Here is a 27,055-nt window from a genome sequence, read left to right on the forward strand (position 1 = left end):
GAAATTGTTTGATCGATACTTTACGAGAAATCTATCAGTGCAGCCATCTACCGAAAAAATAATGGATTTCTTTTTCCGCAAACTAATATTTTAATGAAATTCGTACACTGATGTGTTTTGGACTAAGAATGCTATTAAAAGAGGATTCAATTGAACCATTCGCCCGCATCTCTTGTTCTTCTTATGGTTTTAGACGAAAATTTGCAGTAAATAGTATTTTGAAAAGGTCTACGAAAATTAATTCTTGATCCTAATTTAATATAAAAATGAATTGTATTACATGTGGGTCAGATAAAACCATACATTAAGGCCTACCCTATATGAGGGTTCCTGTACAAGGCGTAGCTATTAAATATAATTTTTGACACTTCATGATAAAAGTAGGTAGAAAATAATATGCTCTTTGACAACAAAATTAGTTTTGTTACATCTGGCTCTTGTCAATTCGCGTTGCTGGTCTACATCGGAACGTATAACAACAGACAACAAATGTCTATGAAAATTGACAAAAACCAATCGAAATGTGTCTGAGAACGACCAAAATCCAAAAATTCTGTTCGCATAATTTTGTTTTCTTCTTTGTTTACATTCAAAACGTTTGTATGAAATTTACAATACAAGCTCACACCAACATCAGAAAAAAAGAAAGAGCAATTAACTTATTCACATATTAAAAAATATGTACATATGTATATATACTCCTATATAGATTTTAAATATTTTTAGAAAATGTTCAGAAAATATATCAACTGAGAGGTCGAATCTCCGCTACTGGTAATAGGTGCAAAAATTATGGGAACAATCAAAACCTATTCCTGCGTACAAACAGGTAAGTTTGTCATGTGTTAGGTGTTGTTATGCACACTTCGAAGAAAATATTAGATTTCTAAGTAGAACCATTAAAGCAAAGGTAGAGGAACTGTATTACTTAATTTGTCTCGGGAAACTTTGTTTACGTCATCATAATTTCAAAATAAATGGAAATAAATAAATAAATCAGTTAAAAAAAATTGGCCTTTCCACTAGAACTACCGAAATTTTGTACCTATTTCCAAGGTTTTGTTGGTAGTTTTAATACATCATTTTCGTGATACGTGAAATTTTTCACAAGCATGACTTTTCCGATCCTGAAAATTAGAAAATGTTAAGAAAAACTGATTATAGTATTTAAACGTCCGTTTATATTAACAAAAGTCATTAAAATATCTTTGAAATTTATAACCATTTTCAAATCAGAATTTCAAATACTTCATATTAACCCATGCTTTAACATTTTTACACTGTTAAATATTTGTTTTTGTACTAGTAAAGGGAACATAAACGGAAACATATGATGACATGGTAAATTTACATAGAATGATTGAAATTTTCTTATTCGAATTAAAACTGTTTATTAATTGATTATCAATTACTACTATTTGCTGGCTTCTATTAATTACCATGTGTTTTAATTTTTATAAAAATCTCAATGTACCCGAATGTGTATTGTTGCCACATTTGCGTACCCGGTACGCAAAGATTTTGTTGATGGCAAATACGCATTTCTGGCATACAACAGACAACTGATAACAGTTAGCCACTATGATGGCGACGATGCTCAACAATCTGAAATTGACCGATGCTTGTATTGACCGTTCTAGTTGGCATGTTTCATATACCTTGTTGGGCGCTTTCAGATGCTATACATGCTTGACCGACTTGTAGCCTGAGTCAACCTAACAGCCCACCTATCCGTCCATCTGTTGTTTTAATGTCCAAATTTGGAAATAGAGAGCTGAAAATGAGCTTACTATTAGTTGATGAGCGGGACATATAACACATGTGTCCGCAAGAGACAAGATGGGCTTAAAAGCCCGATTTCCATGCGGTATATCAAAGGTTGAACAGGTGTTAGGTTTTCTTTGGATGGTGAAGGCAACTCCTTTCATCGTCCAATTTTGCACGTGCGCAATAAATCGTTTCTCATATACATATTATTTCATAAAGCTTTGGCAACAAATATTGAAAATAGTAAACTGTATGTTATTAAAACATTATATCTCTCCGTAACCGCCATCATAATTATTTAGGAAATCTTCTTCCTTCTTGGTTGAAACTAGTGATAAGTGTTAAAGAAGTCAAGTTGTAAATAATTTACTCCGTTGTTTTCAGCTTTGCTTTGAACGTTTTATTTTTCAATGCAATTTTTTTAAGCGTAGAAGCGCCTATTCGACAATACTGATGCAGGCTTTAAAGTTCTTACGTATCTGGGGTCACGAAAGGTAGGCGAAGTGTATCACTTAACAGTAATGCCTTTACTCCATAGCTCTATACTGAAGTTGAACATATTTGAAAATATATATTTTCTTGATAGACGAAAAGCATTTACTTTTATTATTTTCTTTCAACATTTTTATCAATTCAAGAGCCGATAGCCTGTGTTGCTAGTGCTCAATGTCTTTTTTTTAGTCTAAGAATTCAATTCATTAGTCTAAAATTAAAATAATAATAATAATATCAATTCAAACGCTTTAGACGGATTTGAACAGAGTGTAAAAGAAACATTGACCGATTTATTTCGTCTATCCCGAGATATTGAGGCAGTTAAAAAAAAAGATTCAACTGTTGAATCATATCCAAACATCGAACCGATATTAATGCAAATAACAAAACTAGATTCAGTTTTATCAGTTCAAGTGCTTCGAGAGCATTGCCGACATTGATCGCACAGGTGCAACTATATTGGGCGCTGTGGTGTACGGTATTTAATGCTCGGTCTTTCTAAGGTCCCCAGAGGACACCTGAACAAAAAATCTTTAAAAATCGAATCTACATTTACACAGACTAAAGAATATATGCTTTGAGTAAAAATGATACACCATAAATTATACATTCCTTTTAGGTAAAACAACTTTTTATAAAAGCCTTCATATTGAAACAAACTAAACGTACTTGTCAAAGATTTTATGGTTTGTCAGCTGGGTTTCCTTTAAATTAGACTTTGTCGTCATAGAAAAGTTTCGTTTTTATTGGAGTCCCTGTATGTGATGAGATCCTAATCACCTACGGTTAATTCACTATGAAATCATTTGCATCATAAAATATAAAAAGCGAATTTAATATATCTTCACAATACTTGTACGTGATGATGTCCAAAAGATAGACCAACTTGATCGAAATATGATACAGTTAAGTTTTATATGAAACTACTCCTACGAACTAGTTTTCATCATTAAATATCAAAAATTGGACATTTTTGCCATAAAGTCTTATTTTTCATTAGAACCCTATGTGTGGTGGGACCGAAAAAATAGCCCTACGGTGCCCAAATTATTATTAATTTTTGTATCAATTTATTATTATGAACCAATTTTCACTAAGAAATATTGAAAATTAGAGCCTTTTACTATATAAAGATTCAGTTTTCATATAAACTTTCATAGAACTTGTTATATGGCATATATTTTTCACATCAATTCAGAATGGGAAAATACTATAACCCAGTGACTTTTGTCGCAAAATTCTAAACAGACTAAGGAAACGAAAGAGCTCAATTTCGATACTTTATAAATTAGCTGAACTTGACAGACTTTTTCAATTTTATAGAGCACCACAGTGAAAGTTGTAATCGGGCATATGCTGCAGTTTATGACAAGAGAGCAGAAAGTCCAGAAAGCAGAGATGTTTTCAGCTTATGTTAGACGTAATCTTTGACTGAATTGTTTCGTCGAATCGACCTACGTGGAAGAATTTCCAACGTTTTTGCTATATTAGAAGTCGTTATTTTCATCTTTGAGACCGGGAACACCTTTACCATACACACAAAGTAAATAGGCAGACGGACATGTCTAAATAAAATCCGGATTCAACACTGATCGAGAATATGTATATATCTGAATGTTGCAAAGCTTCGGTGAAGGGTAACGTGCATGTATACAACAATTAACTCGGGACAATGTGATGTATACACAACATCTAAATATAAGACAGGAATTAAATATATTAGTATTTGATCTCGCAGCGTATTTGATAACACGCTATTATGAGGCTCTATTTAAGAAAAAGTCGTTACATGGAAAAATATGGAATATGAATGAAAAATAATAGTTTGACACATCAGTGGAGAGTGAAAAATTGAATCACCATTATTGAACCTTTCCCATATAAAATGTTTTTACAAAAATTAAATTTGTATTTGGCAATAATTATGCAAAGCAGTGTAGGTGGTCTTGAGTGATTATAACGTTTTGACATCTCAAATTTGAACTCTTTTGAGGTTTAGTAGACGGATTTGAAACTAAATATAAAATGTGTATTGCGTCGTCAATGACGAAATTTATAGATTGTAGATTAAATGATATACAACAACTTTATCCAAATTGTACAATAATTTCATCCTTGACAACCCAATACATAAAAATTTTTGATTCGCAGTTCTAGAGATCTTAGAGTATATTTATCCTTTGATGATATTTCCGACAGCATAATTAGTAGATATACAAAATGGTAGAAAGGTAAGATGCATCAAAACAAACGAGCTAATCTTTGAGAACAAAAAAAACACGACAAAAGGAGCGTTATCATCGTCATCATCAGCTATTTTATTACGTTTTAACGTAGTCAGTATAAACTGAGTTCAGCAAAAACATGATTTTCAACAGGTGCGTCCATTACAGCTAATCAAGTTTCCATATAATATCTTTTTCACTGCAGAGTCTGCATATGAGAAATGTGCTGGAAAACTTGTCCATATATAAATAGTCAGTTCAACGTATTTCACTGTCCGTCTATCTCTCTTATGCTTATTCTTTTTTTTTCGCAGTCTCTCAACTAAAGTTTCTAGTTTCTAATAAGGTAAACTAAACTGCGATATGAGCAAAATGACACATGCATAAGCACAACAGTCTTGTTTTCTTTCCTTTATAATATTCTTGTGTCTGATATATGTACATATATAAACTTCTATTTTTTCTTTTTACTTAATATATTTGTTTAACTTGCATTTTGTATTTATATTAAAGTTTCTTATTTTTTCTACTTCTCCCCCTTTTTTTCTCTTTTTTCCGTTTATTTCAGTTCAGTTTGTTCTATTTTATCACATTATGCTGTTAGCGTATGTATAGTTGCTTTGACGTCTGTAGTAGCAGCCGTTGTCTGCCAATGTCATTTGAGTCCAGTTTTATCGCCTTTCAAGATTATTGACACTTGGAGTTTTATTTCATTTCATGCATGCATTCTTTTATTATTATTATTATTTGTTATTGTTAATGCTATTGCTGTAGTTACTGATTGTTGTCTTTGGCTTATACTTTCCACACCCACCGATATTGTGTGTGGTAAATATATAAATATTTATTTTATAACTGGTGGTAAAAGTTGTTTCTTTAATACTTCATATGCAATTTAAAATATATTGCAATTCGCATTTTACAAAGTGGCTCACGTTCATCACTGTACAGCTTCACCGGTAGTTCCGTTCATTCCATCACAAAATCGACTGCTTTATTAGCATCCTCAAAATTGGAAACTTAGGAAGAACGCAATACATCCCCCACTACAAGTCCACCAACAGCAGAACCTAATCCAACGCAAGTACGAACATCCGAAGACGGAAGCGGCTTCATGTTGATTAGTTCGTTTCCGATCCACTTAGTTCTACTCGATTATCGAATGCGACTAATCTACCCAAATTATGTAAAACAGATGATCCCCAAAAGTCTAAAAACCAACAAGAACGAATCGATGACGACAACGCTGTGCTTAAAGCTAATGTGTTAGAATTGCCATAGAACTCTTTATAGAATAGGTTAAACCCCTCTTAGAATTCCCAACAGAAAATTTATCGCAGCGTAAGCAATACATTGCCATTGGCCACTAAAGATTCCAGTGGATTTAATAATATGTGCTCAAGCAAATGTTTCCTTTTCTTTTTAAGCAAATTTATTTATTTTCTGCCTTTTTCTTTCTGGTTTTTTGCAACCCTCTAGATCGGGTTGGTTTCACTAACTATTTGTGTTTAACGTACATCTAAATTCGTTTCCAATTTGCTATTTAATGTTGCAGTTTTAACCAACTTCAAATACACAGCATTTTTTTTTTATGCAAAAAAAAAAGTAATATTAGCTAAACGTAATAAGACAAAAAAAAAATAATCCACTATTTCAATGTATGCGGATTTTTGATATTTAAGTCAAGGCCTTTTTAAACGATAACACATGTAAAAAAAAATAATAAACTCAGCGAAAAAATATTTGCTTTTCTCCGCACGTCTGTAACAAATAAAATACTTACGTTCCTCTATACCGTTACAGAATTAACGATGAACAATGCAATAAATAGCGGATCCAAAATATAACTTATGATAATTTTTAATTTTCTGAATCTTGGAAAATATAATTAAAAACCATATATTACTCGCTTTGAGTACCGTTATCTCAATCGAATTTATATTTAGTAACAGGGTATTTGACTAAACTGCTTATGGGTTTGTAAGCGGATCACAAGCTATCATTTACCGATCGAGCACGCACTTACTAGGATGTGGCCCTGCGCTTCCCCTTTGCTCATTTGATTCTGATCGCATTTCTTAATTAATTGGTCATATTGACCAGAAAGAAAGAAAAAAATCAATGTTTACCAAGCGGCCTTAGGAGTGTAAACAAGCTTCTCTTTGTTTTGGTGTGGGACGGGACGTTTAGTACAAAAAATTGGCGTGAGGCATATTATTCCAAGCATTGTCAATTATTAGTCAACATTAACGCTACCAGTACGTAAGCATTGTACGGCCTTTCGGGGCAATTCTTAGGAGGGTCCATTTTTAGGTTATTGTTATAAGAATGGAAATTCACCTCAAACGGACAAGAGGTCAACTATTTGAAACAATTTTTAATCAGAAAAGACTACGTCTGATGAATGTACAAGAGAATTTTTCAAAGAGCTTCATACTTTAACCTGTTTTATTATGTTGGTTATTCTTTTTTGCTACAATATTTAAATATTCCAAGGTGTGTTTTTATTTTTTTCGTATCTTTGTCTCGCGATCTTGGTTATGTATGTTTTATGTAATTATTGGAAAAAAAGAATTTCTTAAACTTCATGATATTTACAATATCAAAAAAATATATTTACTAGGTGTAAGGCAGAGATGTGGCGTCGAAGGAGAGATTGGAGTGTACGAAACGTAAAATGCAATCTGATAGGGAGTGCAAAAAAACTTTTCAATACGCAATAAGTAAAAGACAAACACTACTAGATACTATGTCTATGTCGTTTTGTTTATTGATGTACAATATCATTTTATTACCGAAAAGCAGAAATATGCCAACTTCGCAGTAAAGTAAATTTGGAGGTTAATCCAACAAGATTCGTTGACTTCAGGAAACAACAAATCGATTACATGAGTTTCAAAAGGTAAGAAAACGACGAGCTTGCCCATACAAAACAATGTAGTTTAAATGTCTTCCTTGTCGAACTGTATGATCTAAGCTTAGATTCGTTATTCGCAATAATTTTGAGGGATAATTTAGTTCAGTTTTACCTGTCTTCTTGCATGACTTCTATTTACGGAATGCTCGCAACTATAACGACTCTGATAGAACACTAAAACTTGGCACAATCACTCCTTAAGGGGTCTAAGTGACGGCCCCAGCCCAAGTTCAATAGTGGGCGTACAGATTAGGTAAAAAACTGTAACTTGCTATAAGTTGCAACAAAATCGAATAGATATTTAAGATGCTTTCGCTCACATATTGTATCGGTTTTAAAAGTTAAAGGTTTTTATGAAAATCCATTATTTTTTATTTTTGCATCTTTACTGTCTATCGTTTGCCATAATAGTATTAAATGTCTAATTTCTATGCTGTGCGAACGTATTGCAAGAGTCTGCAAGGAGTAAGCAAAATTGCTTGTTTTCTTCTCATAATGACTTTTTTTCATCCGTGTAGCCACGGCCCTGGTTTATTGGTATGTATTATACTTTGCTCTTTGTCTAAACTATTTTGCATATAATTGTTTTTTATTTTGTATTGCTGAGCTTGCTGCCTTAGTAATCAGTTATTATGGAGTTCTTATTTCTCAGGCCAATACACAATGTTTAATATTTCAAGTATGCATGTTCTACAACAACAGGAAATATTTGTTCAGCGCATTGTCAACTGACATATATGGCTGTTAATAAAAGCTTTAATATTCTGTTATGCGGGTTAAATCAAGTCACACCTTTGCGTTTTAGTTGCTTTTTTTCTCTTTCATAAATTGCACATACAAAAGTATGTCTGTATGGCATTTTACAATTGTGCATGACTTTACAAATAAACGTTGATTAATTTAAAGAAAAAGAACGACTAATAACAACAACAAAGCAACCTTAATATAAATTGAAGTTTTTCGTTTTAAAACAAACCTTCGCTAAATAAAATTAATTATAATTTTTGACAGCTATGTAAAAGAATTTTCTAAAATCCGTTTCACTAATACTCATAACAGAAATTCTTTTAACATAATCTTAATACACCTGTAAAAAGTAAACGACAATTATATCTTTTGTCCTTTATAAAGAATCCGAGTAAAAGGTTTCTCGTTTATTTCAGTTTTCTTTCTTTTTCTGATATTTTCCATGTCCTTTTTAAAGTGCTTCCTTTTTTTCTATCATTGGGATTTGATCAAAGAAAATCAATAACATTTCTTTTCGTTATTATTGTTTTGTCGCACGACGGTTTTCTGCCAAGGGTGTTTACACACATACCCTCTTATGTCTTTTGGCATCGGTCTTGCTGTATATTGAAAGACTGTGTACATATAAGATTATGTATCTTTTTATTTTGTTTCTTTGATATACATAAATAAACATCTGTACATTACGTCAATAGTATGCCACCGGAGTCAGACAGGTAGCACACACCCAGCCTAAGTGGTTGAAGTTTACCATTGATCTACACATAAAATAGAAGGGAAAAAGGAAGAAAAACTTCGTTTATTAAAAAGTCAGAAAGGAATTTTTAAAATAAAACGCAGTTAATATTTGCAAACAATACAGCAATTCTCATGTGCAGTGCAATCTATTAATAAACGTTACTTTTAATGTCATTGCGTAAAAACTGAAGATTTTTACATAGACTAAGTGCTTCGATTTTCTCTTGTCATACACATCACATTTCGATCGTTTGAACTTCTTGATGCCTCTAAGAAATATTGGAGTAAACTTCGAGGAGAAAAATTTGAGCACAAAAATTTTAAATGTCATCTAGCTAACTTGTATCATCTTTTAAGTTATACCTTGCACATAAAATGTATCTATGTAATTAAGTAATAGGGTGTGAAAAGTAGGTAGTAGGGTGTGAAAAATGAAAAAAATTTTATTACCATATTTGAGATGTAAAGCATACGTTTATGATTAAAACAAATTGAGATTTTCAATCTGACCTTGATATGAGCTCCGTTATCCTATGCTCGACGGATAGATGGCATTTATTTTCAAATCTCACATAAGACAATAATCCAAAGTTGTTCTTATGCAATGTTAGCTTTCCGTTTATGGCAACTTCGACTTAACTGAAAACTCGCATTTCGTTTATAAACAAATGAAATATATATAACCTTTTTAGATATCCAGCAGAGAGATTCAGATTAATATACTTTCACATATGTTTGAGTCCGCTTTTTAGCAGAATTTAATATTACTGAAAATGGTTTTATTACTTCCTCTATCATGAGTTCCACCGATAGAAAATAGACAATGTGAGAGAAAAAAGGACTATAATGGATGTATACATCAATTCGTCTTCTAATCAATAAAGTCTTTGCTTAATATTATCTGCAACAGCTGCTAGTTTTCTTTACTTTGAACGTTTTAAATATAATCCATCTGATTAATGGATCCCGGAGTCAGAAAATCGGGTTTTAAATTTGCACTTTGGGCCAATGGCGATTTTGCAGTAGATGGTAAAAAGCCATATTGAATACTCTGAATATGAACGAAACATAATATTGTAATAGATGCAGAGCACATTTTTTTAAAATCTCTATGCTTTGGCAATTTTCGACTTAAAATATGCAACTACTTTACATATTATATTTCATTTCTTTTTTTTGTTTTATTAAAATTCAGTGTGAGTACATATAGCGTGCGCCAACACTCCTTTTGCTATAAAAAACATTCGGCTGACATCAGATTAGCTTCCAGAGTATTCGAACGAGTCCTGATACAGCGAGTCCAGAATAATGAGATCAGCTATAATTTATTATTAATTGTTCTCGATTCAAACTAAACTTTGGCCTTCGCTTTGGCAATATTTCTACAGAAATCTGTCTTACGCTACGAAAACTACTTCAATTTCAATCTCATACTATATCTGCTTCTTTGAACTAAACATACTCATCGAAGCATCTCGTGCCAACTATTGTATTGAGGTCTTTTCTTGCCCATCATATAATTTGGATGGGTTTCACCCTGCCGTCAACCGCATTGCATCTTATTGTTAAAATGAGGTAATGTTAAACGGTATGGTAACGTTAAACTGAGAGACCAAATTTCCCCATGTATTCGGGTTTTTTTTAAATTCTCCTTCTTCGACTACCTTAACTTTCGATCGCTAATCTCAACATTATTTAATTTTTATTACGCAACTTTTTAATAGAACGATTTGAATAGCAAACCTCTTTGTTAATGATAGTACGCAATTGTATTTCTTGATGGAATGATCTTTTGTTTCCTTTATAGTCCGACATTAGATTTTGTTACCGCTGGCTTTGAAATTCTTTGATGATTCCCTGAATACGTTTAAAAGAAAATTGAGCACATTTCTTTTGTGGAAATGATTATTAGGAATATTGTAGAGCGAGATGATTGCATCAGTTGAATTACGTATATACTTTTATTATAATCTCTCTGGTCCATGACAATGTACTTGCTATATGCATTGGTCTATGATTTTATAGTTGCTATAAGACACTTATAATAAATGAAAATTATGAAAACTCTTTTTCTCTGGCTTTAGAAAATCTATCCGAGGGAACTGTGAGGTGTTACACTAAATCAATTCAGAGTCGGTTAAAGGATACTGCTTAAGACTAGCTATATACCATTTATGAAAATTTTAAGCGATATTTCTTGTAGGTACAAATGAAGTAGTAAAGTTAAGCAATTTCGGCTTCAAAAATATTGCATTTTTTTGTACGTTCATATGTACATATATATTTTACGTAATTTTTGGATATTCAAAGATTTTTACATAGCTAATGATTATTCTAAGATTCGTTAAAAAAAAAAAAATTATGCAAGACTTGGATATTAAGATATGTGAAATAAGTATTGTGTGTGCACGTGTGAGCTAGTAAAATCCTTTCTTATTCAATAATATTGTTTTGCAATCATCACTTACCTAACTACATATATGTATTATGAGAACGATTTTCTGTAAACTTCGTCTACAATTTTTATCATCTATGTATTGTGTTCGTTTTATTCTTTATTACTTTTCACAACGTCTTAGCTTCTAATAAAATCTGTTCAGAATGCAGAAAACATAAAAAGATATCTGAGAGAATCTGTACCTATGAAATAAATACATGTTTGTGTGTAGTACAAAAGATATATGATTTTTTTGCTTAATTTTACCTGCTGGTTGTTTCTGTTGAATTGCTGCTGCTGTCTCTGCTTGTTGGTGCTGATATTTTTAAACTAGTTTCACCACTTGTTTTATGGTCTCATTGCCTGCGTTCTTTTAGTGATTAACTTTGTACCTTTTCTTTTCTTTAGTATTGTGTAGTATAGAAACTGAAAAAATTCAATACGAAAGAATATTTAAAAGAAACGACGCGTAGCGTGAAAACAGAGAACAGTGTATCTTTTTTTTGAGATTTTTGATTTATCTACACCGTAATCTTAGTGTACACATATTTAAATGCATTATATGCGTGTGAATGTGGTTCAGATATTTAAATCTCTTGAGGTCGATTGGAGAATTTGAAGAGTTTCTGTCATTTCACTAGTCGCAGACTCTTTGCGCATATCTTTTTAAAATTATTAGATTATTTCTTCTAAAGATTTTTGATTCAGACAAGAATTTGTTTATATATTCCTTTCCTCTCTCTGTCGCTCTCTCTGTCTCTTCGGTTCTCTTTGATTCACTTGCTCATTTTATTGTTTCATATCCCTTATGGTTTGCTTTCTTTTCTTTTGTTCTGAATGTTTGTGAATATGTTGTGACTGCTTATTCTCTTACGGCCTCTGTACACACTGTTCTCCCCATTTACAATAGACACTTTTTATACACTTTTTTTATTGTTGCTTTTCAACATGGCATGTTAAGTCTCTTTCCACTTACACACACATCAGCAAGGTCGTTTGCGTACAAAATTCAGCATAACTTGAAGGTCGTCCTTTTTTGTGTTTGTGGCATCAGCAGCCGACCGACCGATGTTGTTATTGGTTTTGTTTCTGTATTTAAATAAGTGATGTTGTGTAGGTTTGATATACTCACAATTCCCTTTTTCATATTGTATATTATTGTTGGCTTGTTATCGTTAATGTTGTGTGTGTTCTGAGTCTTTTTATTTTATTATTTCATTTATTTTTTTCATATACTCATCTGCTTTTTTTCATATTGTTTATATGAATAACCCGCAGTTACGCTTTAAATTTATACAATATATTAAGCACTTGAAGTGTAGAGTGAAGTGTATGTTTGTTGATATGGTTACTCTTTTTTTTTGCTAACTCTTCCACCCTCCAACAAACAACTGTTCCTGCGTGATGTAACTAGTACACATTTGTGCGTATCTCTGTGAGTGTTAGTCACACTCAAATTTATTTTAAAAGTAATGTGTGCATGTTGGCGTTTTTTTCTTAATATCGTGACGTATATGCGCTCATATATTTGCAATATATATTTTGTTGTTTGACGTAGCAAATCTTAATTGTATTTGCATTAAAACAGTAGTTAGTTAAGTAGTAGTGTTAACGTAATTGATATAAACATATCATAAGACCAGGGGTAAAAATTAAATTTTAAATTTTTTTATGCCAATACCCAAGTACTTATATGGATATTTATACATGTAAGAAAAACGTGTTATTCGTCCTCCAGATTTTAATATGACACGCTCCCAACAGTATTTAGTCTGTTTGAAGTACATTATAAAGCCATATACCTATTTTACATTGTAATATATATTTTATCGCATTTATTTACATAAATTATAATATCGCTACAGAAGTAAATAAGCCTAAAAAATTTATACAGACTTGTAGTCTCAATACACGTGCGTATTCTACATTATACAAATGGAAACGAAGTTTATTTATTGAGGAAAATATTTTTTACAAAATTATTTATAAAGATTTTGTCTGCTTAACTACGTTCATTTAATTACTCTCTCAAGTTACCAGATTCGAAGTTCGCTCATTTAGTTACTCTCTCAAGTTACCAAATTCGAAGTTCATTCATTCAATTACTGTCAATTTCATAAACGATTTTTACATGCGTAAATTTGCAAAAGAGTGCGGTGTACTAATCAATATTGATACAATAGCTAAAAATTACAAATTTAAATATTTTTCATGGTCATGTAGGTATACCAGTATCTTAGAAAAGCGAATTTTATAACAACACTATTGAAATGCGATATTCCAAATTGCTTGTCTACACGATTCCTTCCTCGCTTCCAGCCGGTAAGAAAAAAATTCTTAAAAGAAAGGAAAATTATTATTATTATTATAATTTTAGATTAATGAAATAAATTCTTGGACTAAAAAAAAAGACATTGAGCACTAGCAACACAGGCTATCGGCTCTAATTTAAATAAATGGATATTAGATAATGAGCTTAGTAGTATTAAAAAAGTAATATATTTAATTGATATTCTGTTCTGAACCTGATTGTAGAATGTGCATAGGGTTAATAGTTCCAAATGCAATACTTCTAGCCAAGCAAAAGTTAAGGCAGTCGCAGAGAACGTGCTTTATGGTGAGAGTTTGTCCACAACTGCAGATTGGGGAGGAAGACTTCTTCAAGATCCATTGTTGAGTTGCAATTGTATGGTTAGTGGAAGAATAGTGTTGATGATGGTATTGTAAATTTCCTTCTGCAATTTTCTCTTTAACTTTTCTTCCAATGTATCTTTGAAGATCCAACTTTTTCATGACATCAGCCATAATTAGAGGAGCAGAAGCAGCATACTTTGCCGCTCGATCAGCCTGCTCATTTCCCAGTAAACCGATGTGACTTGGTACCCATAACATTTTAATTTTTCCGTCGGGTGTAGTGATTATATTCCTTAATTTGTTGATGGTGCTCCATCTCGAAGTCGAAGGGTTCCGAGTAGCTTGTAATACAGACAAACTGTCGGTAACAATGACGGTTTTGAGTTTGTTTTTATGGGCAAGGTTGGCAGCGTGAAGGATAGCTCTGGCTTCGGTTGTGAAAGTTGAAGTACTTTCGTGAAATACGTGGTTGAGAAGAACTCGTCCTGTAGCATCAATCACGGCACAAGCAGGAGGCAGACCAGAAGATTTTGAGCCGTCTGTGTATAAAAGATTCCAACCAGTACTTTCCAATATTTGGGTTTTTTCAGCTATTAGATTCCTGAAGACGTAATTTGGAGTATTTTCTTTCTTGTGCATAGACAGCGAAATGTGAAAAGAGCAGTCTTTCAAAATCCACCCAAAGAGCGGAAAATATTTGAGGAAATGTTCAACTCCTTTGCGACGTATAAACAATAGTCAATTGCAGATGGTGACTTTGGAATTTTCTTCGCAATAATAATCTTCCTCACGTCATCACCGAGAATAGATTTGTTCTGTAGATTAAGAAGCTTGGGGACTATTTTAGCTTTTAACTCATACAGATTATTTTCTAAAGTTGGGAGACCAGTTTCAATTGTAATATTATTTATGAGCTTGGTCCGAAAAGCATAACAACTTGCTCTGACTGCGTGGTGGTAGACCGGTTTAAGGATGTTGATGTTAGATTTGCAGCTATTGCCATAAATTATCAAAGCATAGTGAATCTTGCTTAACACAAGCATTTTGGTAAGATAAGCAATAGTGTTAATATGCGCATGGCTTCTCCAAGCAACGTACTCTATGAAATTCACCCTTGTTAAAATAGAGTTTTTTTGACCGCAGATAGTGTGCTTTCCAACTCTATTTGTCGGGAAAAGTGAGCCCGAGAATATGCAGTGTCGGCACATTTAGTACTGGTAAGTCCTGCATCGCAAATCTGCTTTCGACAAATGTGCATTTTTTTAGATTTTTGTATGGAAATTTTAGCCCCTGACGAGTTTGCCCATGCGGCGATGTCTCGTCCAATAGATTCGAGGATGTTGATTGCCTTCGTGCTATCTTTTTCTTTTGTAAAAATGTATACATCGTCTGCGTAGAGGCAATGCTCCACCCTTGGTACACGGCAAAGAATTTTGCTAATTTCGTTTAAGGCGATTTGGAAAAGCGTGACAGAAAGAGGAGATCCTTGCGGAATGCCATTCATTAACGGAAAGGAATCAGAGACATGATTGTTGATTCTAACTTTGAACCGCCGATGCGACATGAATGGTTTGACGTAGTTGAAGAATTTGGGTCCAACATTCCATGATTTCAAGAGTCTTAAAATAACATGGAGATCAACTCTATCAAATGCTTTTTCGAAATCAATTGAAAGAATTGTTACATGGTTTCGTTCGGAAATTTTATAAAAATACCTACTCCTTGTTTGGAATATGAGTTTTGATCAGCATTCGTGAAGTATCCAGTATATGATTTGGGTGGAATAGGATTAAAAGAGCTTCTACAATGGGTTTCTTGAAGCGATAAAAAGGTTGGATTAAAATCACTTATGAGTGTACGGAGTTCATCAAAATTATTGATAAGACCCTTAATGTTCCATTGTAGAATTTTAAAAACTTTATTTAATTGTAATGACATGGAAGCAGAGTGGAAGGAAGGTTAAGTTGACATGTCAGCGTCTCCGTCGAGAAGGTCGCTATAGGAATTTTTCGTGAATGATTTATTCTTACCAGCTGAATAATCTGTACTTAGGTGGTTTGGTACATTTGAAGCGCAACGAGTGGGCGCACGTGAATAATTTGAAGTTGAAGGTTGATTAATGGATGAAAGAATGGATTCATTACCATTTATAGTTTGTTGAGTAAAGTTGAGAGCTGGATATTCTGGAGAAGTTAGTATATTAGATTTTGGCATATTTGTTGTTGTTTTACTATTTTCAATATTTGTTGTTGTTTTGATTTTTTCAATATTATCTTTGGCGGGCAATGGAACTGGTTTGGCGTTGTAATTTTTGGTTGATGGTAGAACAGGTTTTTCGTTGGAAGGAGTTGGAGTTAAAGGCTTATTAGGCACTATTTGCGAGGCGACAACAGCGTAGGTATTGCTTTTGCTAATTCTTTGGCTTCCAGATGGATTAGTTTCCCGGTATTTGCGTCGCGTTTCACCCATGCTACAGTACTTTTCTGTTTTGATTTTTAGAATTTCACGCATTTGTATAAAACATGGGCATTGTTTGTCTAAGCCAGAGTGTTGATCGTTGCAATTTAAGCAGAAGCTACGCGTACAGTTTTCAGGATGTGGAGCAAGACCACAGTTAGCACAGGATGGAGGACTGGTGCATCTTTTTTGCCGTATGGCCCAGGCGTTGGCAGTTTTTATATCTCATGGGATTTGGAATGTAGAGTTCTACTTTACATTTGCACCAAGCTACATCAACCGTTGCCGGCAGCCGATAGCGATCAAAAGGCAAGATAATTCTTCCTGTAGGAGAGCGGGTTTTTCCATCGTCATTTAATTTGGTGAATTTGTAGACTTCATAGGGCATAAACTACGCCTTTAACCGAGTTCAGTTTGTCATGCAGTTTAGCGGATATAGCGCACTAATGATTTAGACTTTATGAGCTTTTCGGTTGCGCTCGGTTTCCCAGCGAGGACAAGTAAATTTCCATCGCGTAAAATCGATATAGACTCTATATGCGTTGTAATGCAATCTAGTGCTTTTTTAATAGCGAAAGGGCTGTATTGCGAAATTGTTATGGAGGGATCAGTTGGAGAAATCACAACATATTTTTTGGCGATAGGAACGATGCTACTAGTTGGCAACACCGGAAATTCGGAATTTTTAATTTTTTTTCTTTGAGGGGATACGTCTGCTAATAGATGATATCTATTCGAGTTTTTATGTGGCGGCCCCGGGGCCATTATGCCTTATGGTTGTCTATTATTCACTTATTTGTGAAATAACCACTCACTTCAAAAGATTTGGGAAACTACTGATGATAATGTCAAATGTTTTCAATTTTTTTTTTCTTTTTCGGATTTAAAGGAAACACGTACGGTATCCGCGATGATCAGTTTTAGCAATAAACACACAAAAAGTTCAATATATTTTAATAAATTTGAAAACTTATAAAGCAATAAAGAAGAAATTGCAAAATTTTTTTGCACAAAGAGAAAAATATGATCACAGCGCTTGTACAGAGTCGCCGTTGATGTAAGAAAGGAGAACTATATCGCGCCTTCTTTTCAAAAATGAAACAAATTTTTGAAGCAAACTTTTTTCACGAAATTGTAACAACAACAGTCAATTCCAAAAAATTCAATAAATTTATCTTGCCATGTTAGCTTAAATTGAGTTTACTTAACGACTTCAAGGTAAATGGTTTGGAAGTATTCGCTACAATCAACTTCTTTTAACTGCGTAGTGAGAAATTGTAAGTCAAAATATTGGAGCAGATTTTGGGCAGACTTTTCATAAATTCCTTGCAATGAAGTAAAATAGAGCATGCCACGGTTTTTGCTAATTTAATCACAATAAATATAAAAGTCAACTAAACAAAAATCGTTACAAAATACTCTCCTCGTAGCGACTCCACAAAAAATTTTTATCATAAATATTCTTAAACTCGTTTTTAGGTCGATTATGGAAAGCGTTTATAAGAGTATTTATCAAAAATGATGCAATATGTAATATAAATGTAACTAATTGCAATTATTGGCGATTTTTTAAGTTTACGCAAAAGTTGCCGGATTTTGAGGTGAATTTGAAATTATTGTAAGCTTGGATTATATGAAAACTTAACCAAATCAAGGTAAGTGCCTTTTTCTCTGTAAACATTTTTTTTTTATAGTATTTTTATATATATATTTGCATATATTTATATGCTTATATAGATATATATATTTTACTCAAAGAAGGAAATATATACATATATATGCCCCTTTTCGGCATTTTCTCCTGTACCTAAGTTCCGTTGAATAAGAGTTACTAAGCAACGTAAGCGAAAACCTACGACTTTTAAAAAAACTTAAGATTGCACTGGTTTATTGAAAGTGGTATAGAGTGCAAGATAGGCGGATGATAGCAGGAGCGATAATAATACAACGGGCAGGTGCATACCTGCATTGATTGATGGACATGTGACCAGCTTGTAGTTTTGAAAATAATTACTTGACGGCCTTCAATAGGTTTGGGTATTCGTCACTCGAATTAAAAACATAACAAATAAGAAATTTATACTCGGCTGTGGCATGTATTGTATCCATCCCTTTCACCTAAAAAAAAAAATATATATATATATAAATAAAAAAATAAGTAAGTAAATAAAAATAGAAATTTGGGGTCTGTATTATAGCGTCGATATGGCCTCTATCATGCTTGAAACTTACTTATTGTCTTGTAATCAAGTCCTTGGATTCAAGAAATCGCTGAGTATTAAAATTACGACATACTAAATTCGACAATACTAAATAAAAATTAGGAATTAATTTTTAATATTTTGTAAAGACAACTGATTTATGATAGTAATTTGAGATAAAAGACATTTAACTTTAAAATTGGACCAATAGACATAAGCTGTCAAAAAATAAAAATGATGATTACTTGACGGATAAAAAGCAATCGGCTTACAATACGAATTTGGCTACGATATGGCCAGAGGGGTAATTAAAGGCAATTTAAATGAACGGGAGGACTGCTGGGTTTGTTCCTTGCGAGACGAAAGAACAAATCCGCGTCCCCTACATACGCCAGATTAGTCTTCGTATTTATACTACTAAGCCTTGAAAGAAACGTTCGACGACAATTTGACACAAATTTACGAAATCAGTAACCAATGCCTAAAGATGATAGAAAATCTATTAATATTCGTTGGAGGTGCCCGGCTTAGTGAAGCCCACATAATCTTTTCGTGATCCGTTTTTTTTTTTTCTTGATTTAAAAATTCATTTATTTTTCAGGTATGCTTACGGACGGCATGTAAACGTGACGTCAGAGTTAGTATATTTCTAACCTTTGGTAGTGGCTATAAAACCATACCAAAAAGAAAATATGTCAACAAACTCATCAACAAAAATGCAAAAAAAATTCCAAAAAGCGTGGAGGGCAGAGTATGATAATGTATTAAACAAAAACTAAATGAACATTAACCTTAACCGAATTCCCAAGTCATTAGACGCCAAAACAGAAAAAGTGTAATTAATATAGCAATCACAAAGCCATAATGTCATGTAAAAAGCAGATTTAAAAATTAGTACATCCTTAGGCGAATAGTTCTTATAAATTGATGCTCCTTTTTTAGACTATTACTGAGAGGTTAACACTTGTCCTTGAAAGGTAATTACTACATTACTGTTCACCCCTAGCACAGAACGTCTTGATAAACTAGCGTAAGTCCTTCGATATCTGCCAAGAAGTGAACATTTTTTAAATATTTTTTTCCGTCGATTTACTTTACTCGTTGACAATGTTTAAGTAACATCTCTTATTACCTGCTCAACGCAATTATACATTGAAAAAGCCGACATTGTAAACTGCAAACTAGGATAATATTGCTTCGGAGAGAAATTAAGTTACAACGATACAGTGTCAAAGAAGGAAAAGAAAACAAACAATTAAAAAAATGCGGGAAACAATTTCCTAATTGATAGAAGCTAATTAATATTTTGTAAGAAAATACTTAAACTCAAGAATCCAACTTGATTTCGATTTTTTGTTCAACGTTTCTGAACACGTTACATATGAACACTACGTCCATATATACGGCATCCGTGAATAACAATTTTAATTTCTAATCTATTTGTACCGTATTTAACAACACCTATAAAATGAAAAGCAACTATAAGTACATCATAATATCAGATGCGAATGGTAAACAATTTATGGAAGTTGATAGGCCTGCCAGAATAGGGGCCTAAACTATACTATTACATATAATACAACGAAGCTATGAACATCAGACAATATATGCTATGTCCAAACCATCCGTAGTAAGTTTTGGATCCCGTGCGTATGTGACTTAATCAGACCTAATTGTCAACTTTGCAAAAATACAATTGCGAATTCCAAGTCGAGTTTAACACCAGCATCATCGTTTAATGCCAACTGCAGGAGAAGGGACTATTTGCTATTGATGGACGTTCCAAAAACGGTTTCTTTTGTTTAATATTCACCTCGAGCTAGCGAAATATCTAACCACTGATACCGTCTCCTTGTATATAAGTAACTTTATAAAACAAAGAAAAACGTCAGTCCACATATCCATTATGACAGAAAAATCAGTTTTTGTGGGAACTAATAAAGACCATGAGGATTGGTTCAAAATTGAATGAAAGTGTGGGATGAAGTGAGTATTTAAGTCAGTTCAACCATAGTCAGGCATCGCATGTCACAAGTCGAAACGTTTTGTAGACTACTGTTTAAGGCATTGAATTCGAGTCCAATCGAGCATTTTCTAGTGGAAAGCAACGACGATGAGCCGTTAATACCAAATCATTTTTTGTTAGGATGCCCTATCTGTATCCTGCTTTCGATATCCAAATCTACAGTAACGCATCTTGCGCCAATTGAAATGCACATTTCGAAGAAGGTGGGAGTAACATTATCTACTACAGCTGATGCGCCGATCAAAAGTAGGGCCAATTAAGATTAAAGATGCCGTAGAAAAAATTTAAAGTTCGGGCATTCGGCTCTAAAAAGTTGTACTATTTATGCTATGAGTAAGTTTTAGATTTGACTTGAAATTGTAGATTATATTTTTTCTGAATTGTTAACGTCTTACGTAATGTTGCTAACATGTGCAATAATTCCAATAGTGAAGTTTTTATTATGGCTCTGAATGATAAACAATTGTGTAATGAGTAATAAACAATTTTATTCTTCTTTCAATGTTTAAATTAGAATTATTTTATTTACTTTACTTTAATAAAGCTAACACATTTTATTAGTATTGTACGCGCATTCCATTTTTTTAATCTAAAGAACGAAAATAGTTATGTGGTAATTGACAAAAAAAAAGTACAAATAAGGATAAAAACGCCGCACACACCGTTGATTAGTCGCCCAAGAAGTTTTTCTATTTTTTGTTTAAGGAAACTATTTTTAAGGACTATGATCAAGAAAAGACAAGTGATGCAATTTTCTTGTTTAGATCGAAAACTTTTTAAACAATCAATGTAGATACAAGTTGTCCCTAAATATGAATGTAGCTCCTGAAAATAAGTAATAAGAGGGTAGAGATTTGAGGGTCATTAAACTTTGGATTCGATAAAAGCTCAACAGTTCTATTTGAAATTTAAAAAACTTAAGAATAAGGCAAAGATTGAAAACTGTTTTTTTTTAAATATTTAGTTGGAAATAGAAGACCGCAAATATACATATATATATATATATATATACATATATATATACATATTGCATATACGAAATGCATTGCTTATATTTATATATCTAAAAGGTTGGGTAAGCTGGAAAATATTTGATCAATGGTTGAAGAGTAGAAAAAAGTTTTTATATCAATCAAACTCTAACTCCAGATGAATAATAAGGTCTAGGAAAAATTACTTTAAAGTTACTAAGTGAAGGAGATGAAGTTTGAAAACTGCTAATTAATAAAAACTATTCCAACATATTGTAATCAAGTGATTCGGTCTTAAATATGCCACTCGCTATTCATAACGCAATAACGAAACAATGTTTTCTTTCTTTTTCAGATATCCACTTAAATAAAGACAACATGATACTACATCAGCGACATCTATCTAACTTTTATAAAAAATGCAAACCAAGCATTAATTAGAAAAAAAAGACTTAACCTTAATACAGATAATGTAAGCTACTACGGATATATAGCATCCTAATAGATTTTTATTACAGACCACCACAAAAATATTATATATAGGCAAAGTAGCTTTGTAAGTTTAGATAAAAAAGGAACAAAAATAAAATGTCTAACATTAAAACGGAAAATGCTAGCGGGCTAGCTATAGTAAATACTTCCTCCGCAACGGCAACGTCTGGAAGCGGCAATTCATTATTTCAATTGCCGGTCAATATGAGCAATCATATTATGACCGATCGAACCTCGTCCATTATTACTTCTACTACTACAACAAATCGCAATATTTCTGTAACAAATATTAAATGTGAAGTTGACATCGATGTGGCTACATCAACGGCTTCTAGTGGAAACACGGTATCGATAGGATTTTACAATGGAGCTCGTGTGGCAAACTGCACCACCGGCTTAGGCATTCGAATACCGGTGACTAAGGCCGAAGACTCCGATTCAGAGACGGAATTAACTAATATTGAAAATCTTAAAGTTAATCGTAGAATAACCAGCTCGAGTGGTAATTTAGGTAGTGGCAATCATCATAATGCACCACGGCCTATGTCTTGGGAAGGAGAACTTTCGGAAAATGAGGATACAACCGAAGCCGAATTAATGGATACGGATACCACCATGAGTAATAGTGCTGTGTTACAGCCACAAAGTTCGGCGACGGTCATTAAAAGCGAAGTATCAACTACAACACCATCCACTACGCAAACTGTAAAGCCTGAAATAGAACAAATAGCAGTAGAAGTTCACCACCACACGGCAGCGAATAGCGGTGGCATGGGTAGTATTTACCACCCCAAATTAAAATTAGCACCTACGCAAAGTGATCCAATCAATCTAAAATATGAGCCGCCTGACCATTCGGGTTTGAATAATTCGCCTTTGTTAGCACGACAGAAGTCAAGCACAGCTTTGACTCATCTGCCCGCTAATCCAAGCCCCGACTCGGCCATACATTCCATATATACACATAGTTCACCTTCGCAGTCACCATTAACATCTAGACATGCTCCTTATACTCCGTCGCTGTCGCGCAATAATAGTGATGCTTCCCATAGCTCTTGCTATTCTTATTCCTCAGAATTTAGTCCTACGCATTCGCCTATTCAAGGTCGTCATCCTGCGCCTCATGTTGTATATGGTAGTTACAATGGGTCAACACCCGGTAATATGCATCATTCCACTTTACTTTACCGGCCTATTAGCACGACAGCCAATTCAACAGCTTCTGCCAATAAATTGGAAATGGTTGGGAATGAAGTACAGAACTTAAGTATGGATGCAAATGGCTCAACTTCTGCGTCTAGCGGTCCTTTTAGTATTACCACAGATGTGAATGGTTTACCTACTTCACCAGCAGCTGGAATTTCGCGGCAACAACTAATTAATTCCCCGTGCCCTATTTGTGGAGATAAAATTTCAGGCTTCCATTATGGCATTTTCTCATGCGAGTCATGTAAAGGTTTTTTTAAACGTACCGTCCAAAATCGCAAGAATTATGTATGTGTTCGGGGTGGACCATGTGTGGTAAGCATTACCACCCGTAAAAAGTGCCCGGCTTGCCGTTTCGAAAAATGTCTTCAAAAAGGTATGAAATTAGAAGCAATACGTGAAGATCGCACCAGAGGAGGACGTTCTACATACCAATGTTCCTACACATTGCCGAATTCTCTAATGAGTCCAATTCTAGCACCAGATCAGCAACAAAATACAGCACAAAGCTTAATAAATGCTCAAACACAACAGCAACAGTCGCAGTCTCAAATTCAACAGATGCCGCAACAACCGCAACCACCACCGCAACAGCAACAACGTTTAGTCGCACCTTTGCAGAGTAGTTACAACAGCACTTCCAATGCCAACGGTTATGTTCCGGGACTAGGATCCAATATTAAAACTGAACATTCGGTAATCGCTCCTCCTGCCTTGAACAATATTAATTTGAATTCTAGTTCACGCACTCTCATTCTAAACTCCTCTTCTTCCGCTGGTGACAACGATATACACGACAGCAGTATTCCTACTCTTTTACAAGAAATTATGGACGTGGAACATCTTTGGCAATACACAGTTGCTGAATTGGCGCGACTCAATCAACCGCTGATTTCACCCCCTTCGAGTTCAACTTCTTCAAACACCGTTTCCACAAATGTAGCAACACCGAGTCAAATGACCAATCCACTGCTGGCCAGTGCTGGCCTCTCATCCTCCACCAACCCTGATTTAATAGCACATCTTTGCAAAGTAGCTGACCATCGTTTATATAAAATTGTCAAATGGTGTAAAAGTTTGCCGCTATTCAAAAATATATCGGTGAGTGAAGTAGGTATAAAATAAAAATTTTTTTTTTTTTTTTTAAATTTAACAATTAGAAACCAAGCAATATCATGAGCGTAGGGAATTCACGTAAGTTCGACTTAACTAGTTAATGTCTTGTATATATCTGACAGAAATCCTGGGAAATGTTATTTTCAAACACAACATAAGGCTTTGCAAAGAACACCAATGTCCAAATGAGTCAATCTTGCAATATATGCGAAATCATTTTTATTTTATTTTGGGAAATTTCATTTTCCCAAATTGTTACTTGCCACGTATTACGTTTGAGTCTAATCGATTCCGGCTGTTTCTGTAAAGAGAAGACATCGATTTTATTAGAAGTTTTTTGACCAATTGTGGCTACAGGTTTATTATTAGGCTTTTTACATTTAATTAGTAATTTCTTTCTTAATGTATGGTCTAATGATTTTACGGACAAAATGTGACTTGCAATGCGAGCCGCGAACTATCTGCGGAAAAAACTCTAAAAGAGTCCTTTTTGTTAAAACTGAAACGAAGTTTGAGTATGGCTTGAAGTCTAATGCCAGATTCTGATATTGTTGTTTACAGATTGACGACCAAATATGCCTGCTAATCAATTCCTGGTGTGAGCTTTTGTTGTTCTCTTGCTGCTATCGGTCCATAGATACACCTGGAGAAATTAAAATGTCACAAGGTAAAACTGTTAACTTGGCTCAAGCAAAATTAACTGGTTTTCAGGTGAGATCTATTTTCATAGTAAATTATTGCACAATAAGCTAAACAATTAAGTTCATATTCTAGACCTGCATTGAAAGAATGCTGAATCTGGCAGATCATTTAAGACGTTTAAGGGTTGACCGCTACGAATATGTGGCCATGAAAGTGATAGTATTATTGCAATCTGGTAAGCTATAAAAAAAAACTAGTGTAAATAAAAATAAAGAAAAATGTAATCAAATTTTTGTAATATGTTTTCAGACACATCAGAATTGCAAGAACCCGTAAAGGTTCGAGAATGTCAAGAGAAAGCTTTGCAAAGCTTACAAGCTTACACTTTGGCTCATTATCCGGATACTCCTTCCAAATTTGGTGAATTACTTTTACGTATACCCGATTTGCAACGAACGTGTCAAGTGAGTAATAGATGGAGAAAATGAAAAGATGCTTTTTATGTTAAATAAACATGTATTTCAGTTGGGTAAAGAAATGCTTTCTATTAAATCTCGTGATGGTGGTGATTTTAATTTATTAATGGAGCTTTTAAGAGGAGAACATTGACAAATGCCTAGGAAATTTACCTTTCAGCCTCTTGGTAAATTTGCAATACTAAAATCACTAATTAAGTGCAAGTATATACCGCAACGAAACTACTTTCTATCAATTAATGGAATTTATCTTTCATTAATTTTGTTATTCCGTTGATGATTTTTTTTGCTTATATTATTTTTGACCAGTGAAATTGATTTAAATAGATAAAAATTTTATTTGTTTATATGGCTTCGTTGTCCGCGATTCTGTCTGTCAGCATTGGGTTAAGGGAAACGAATGGAGATAGCAAGTTTAAATTTGCCTTTATCTAAGTTCTGTGCAACAAGTGTGATCCGATTGTAAGGTAAATCGAAGTGTTTTACACACATTTATTATATATGCAATAATAAATTTAACGAATTTATCAAAAAAGGAATTTGCGCACATTATTACATTCACTTTTGAAGAATAAGAAAATGCTTCATTTTTCGTTAGTGAAATGGAAACTAAATGACTCATAAATGGACAGGTTAACGTAAGATCCACAAGCGATTGGCCTAAGTACACCTGTCCGTTATCTGTTGTAAGATTTTTTATGGTCGCAAAAAACTGAGATAATTAACTGAAGCTTTGCACATATATTTTTCTTTAAAGAATTCAAATCTATATCGAACGTGGTACTTTAAAACATGTGACACAGAAATTTTGCGATTATCGAGATTATCAGTAACTGTTAAATTTACTTCATTTCTTCATTTATTTTAACATAAAAATAATTCATTTACTTATAAGATTTTAAGCGTCAGAAAGAAAAAATTCTCTCAAAACTAATAAAAATGTGTGCCTAAATTTAAAGCAAAAAAGAAAAAACAAAACAATTTTTTTTGTTGTTATTAATGAAGAATGAAGACAATTAGTGTTAAGTTGTATTTTTCTTTCCTTTTTTACTAAGAATGAAACGATTTTTATGAAATTTTTTTGCCAAATTTTTCATAAAAGTTTTTTAATTAACAAAAAAAAAAAAAAAAAAACAAAAAAAACTTTAAAGAGACTTGATTTTGTACTACTATTATTAGGAATAATTAATAATTAATTAGAATTAAATGTGTAGTTATTAAATAGAAAGTTTTTATACGTAAGGAGTATACATATTTATAGGAAACTACAACAAAATTATAATATCTGCTAATCACCATTTTTACACAGACTGTACTAACAAAGACGTAGCATATTAACTTTTTATAAATATATTTGTATAAACATATATAAAAATTTAAATTAAAAGAAGACTAACTAAAACAATTGTGTGATCAAAAGGTAAGGGGCCTAATGTATGAAAAATCCTATTTTGAAATTATTACATTTCATGAAAAGAAAGCAATTTGAAGCTAATTCCGCATATGCA

At 33.2% G+C, this 27,055-nt stretch overlaps 1 protein-coding gene and 1 long non-coding RNA gene across 10 annotated transcripts in view; one reads left to right on the top strand and one right to left on the bottom strand.

The window, feature by feature from the left end:
- LOC119640265 overlaps nt 1-12,079 on the bottom strand; it is a 77,404-nt gene extending 65,325 nt beyond the window's left edge. The window contains exon 1 of the long non-coding RNA XR_005247637.1: nt 11,594-12,079. This is a non-coding gene — a long non-coding RNA (uncharacterized LOC119640265). The remainder of the gene's footprint in view (nt 1-11,593) is intronic.
- Nucleotides 1-26,470, top strand: part of LOC119640262 (nuclear hormone receptor FTZ-F1 beta) — a 54,907-nt gene extending 28,437 nt beyond the window's left edge. For 2 of the 9 annotated variants that reach the window (XM_038038155.1, XM_038038154.1), the window contains 6 exons: nt 727-829; nt 21,971-24,414; nt 24,991-25,140; nt 25,204-25,306; nt 25,381-25,535; nt 25,597-26,470. In XM_038038155.1, coding sequence (XP_037894083.1) covers nt 22,204-24,414; nt 24,991-25,140; nt 25,204-25,306; nt 25,381-25,535; nt 25,597-25,680 — 2,703 coding nt within the window. In that variant the 5' untranslated portion in view covers nt 727-829; nt 21,971-22,203 and the 3' untranslated portion in view covers nt 25,681-26,470. Of the gene's footprint in view, nt 1-726; nt 830-17,927; nt 18,073-21,970; nt 24,415-24,990; nt 25,141-25,203; nt 25,307-25,380; nt 25,536-25,596 lie in introns of those variants that run through there. The other 7 variants (XR_005247635.1, XR_005247634.1, XM_038038152.1 and 4 more) reach the window with 7 other exon arrangements.
- The last annotated feature ends 585 nt before the right edge of the window (nt 26,471-27,055 follow it).

This window comes from Glossina fuscipes, unplaced genomic scaffold, assembly GCF_014805625.2.
Source record: "Glossina fuscipes isolate IAEA_lab_2018 unplaced genomic scaffold, Yale_Gfus_2 116, whole genome shotgun sequence".
NCBI lineage: Eukaryota > Metazoa > Arthropoda > Insecta > Diptera > Glossinidae > Glossina > Glossina fuscipes.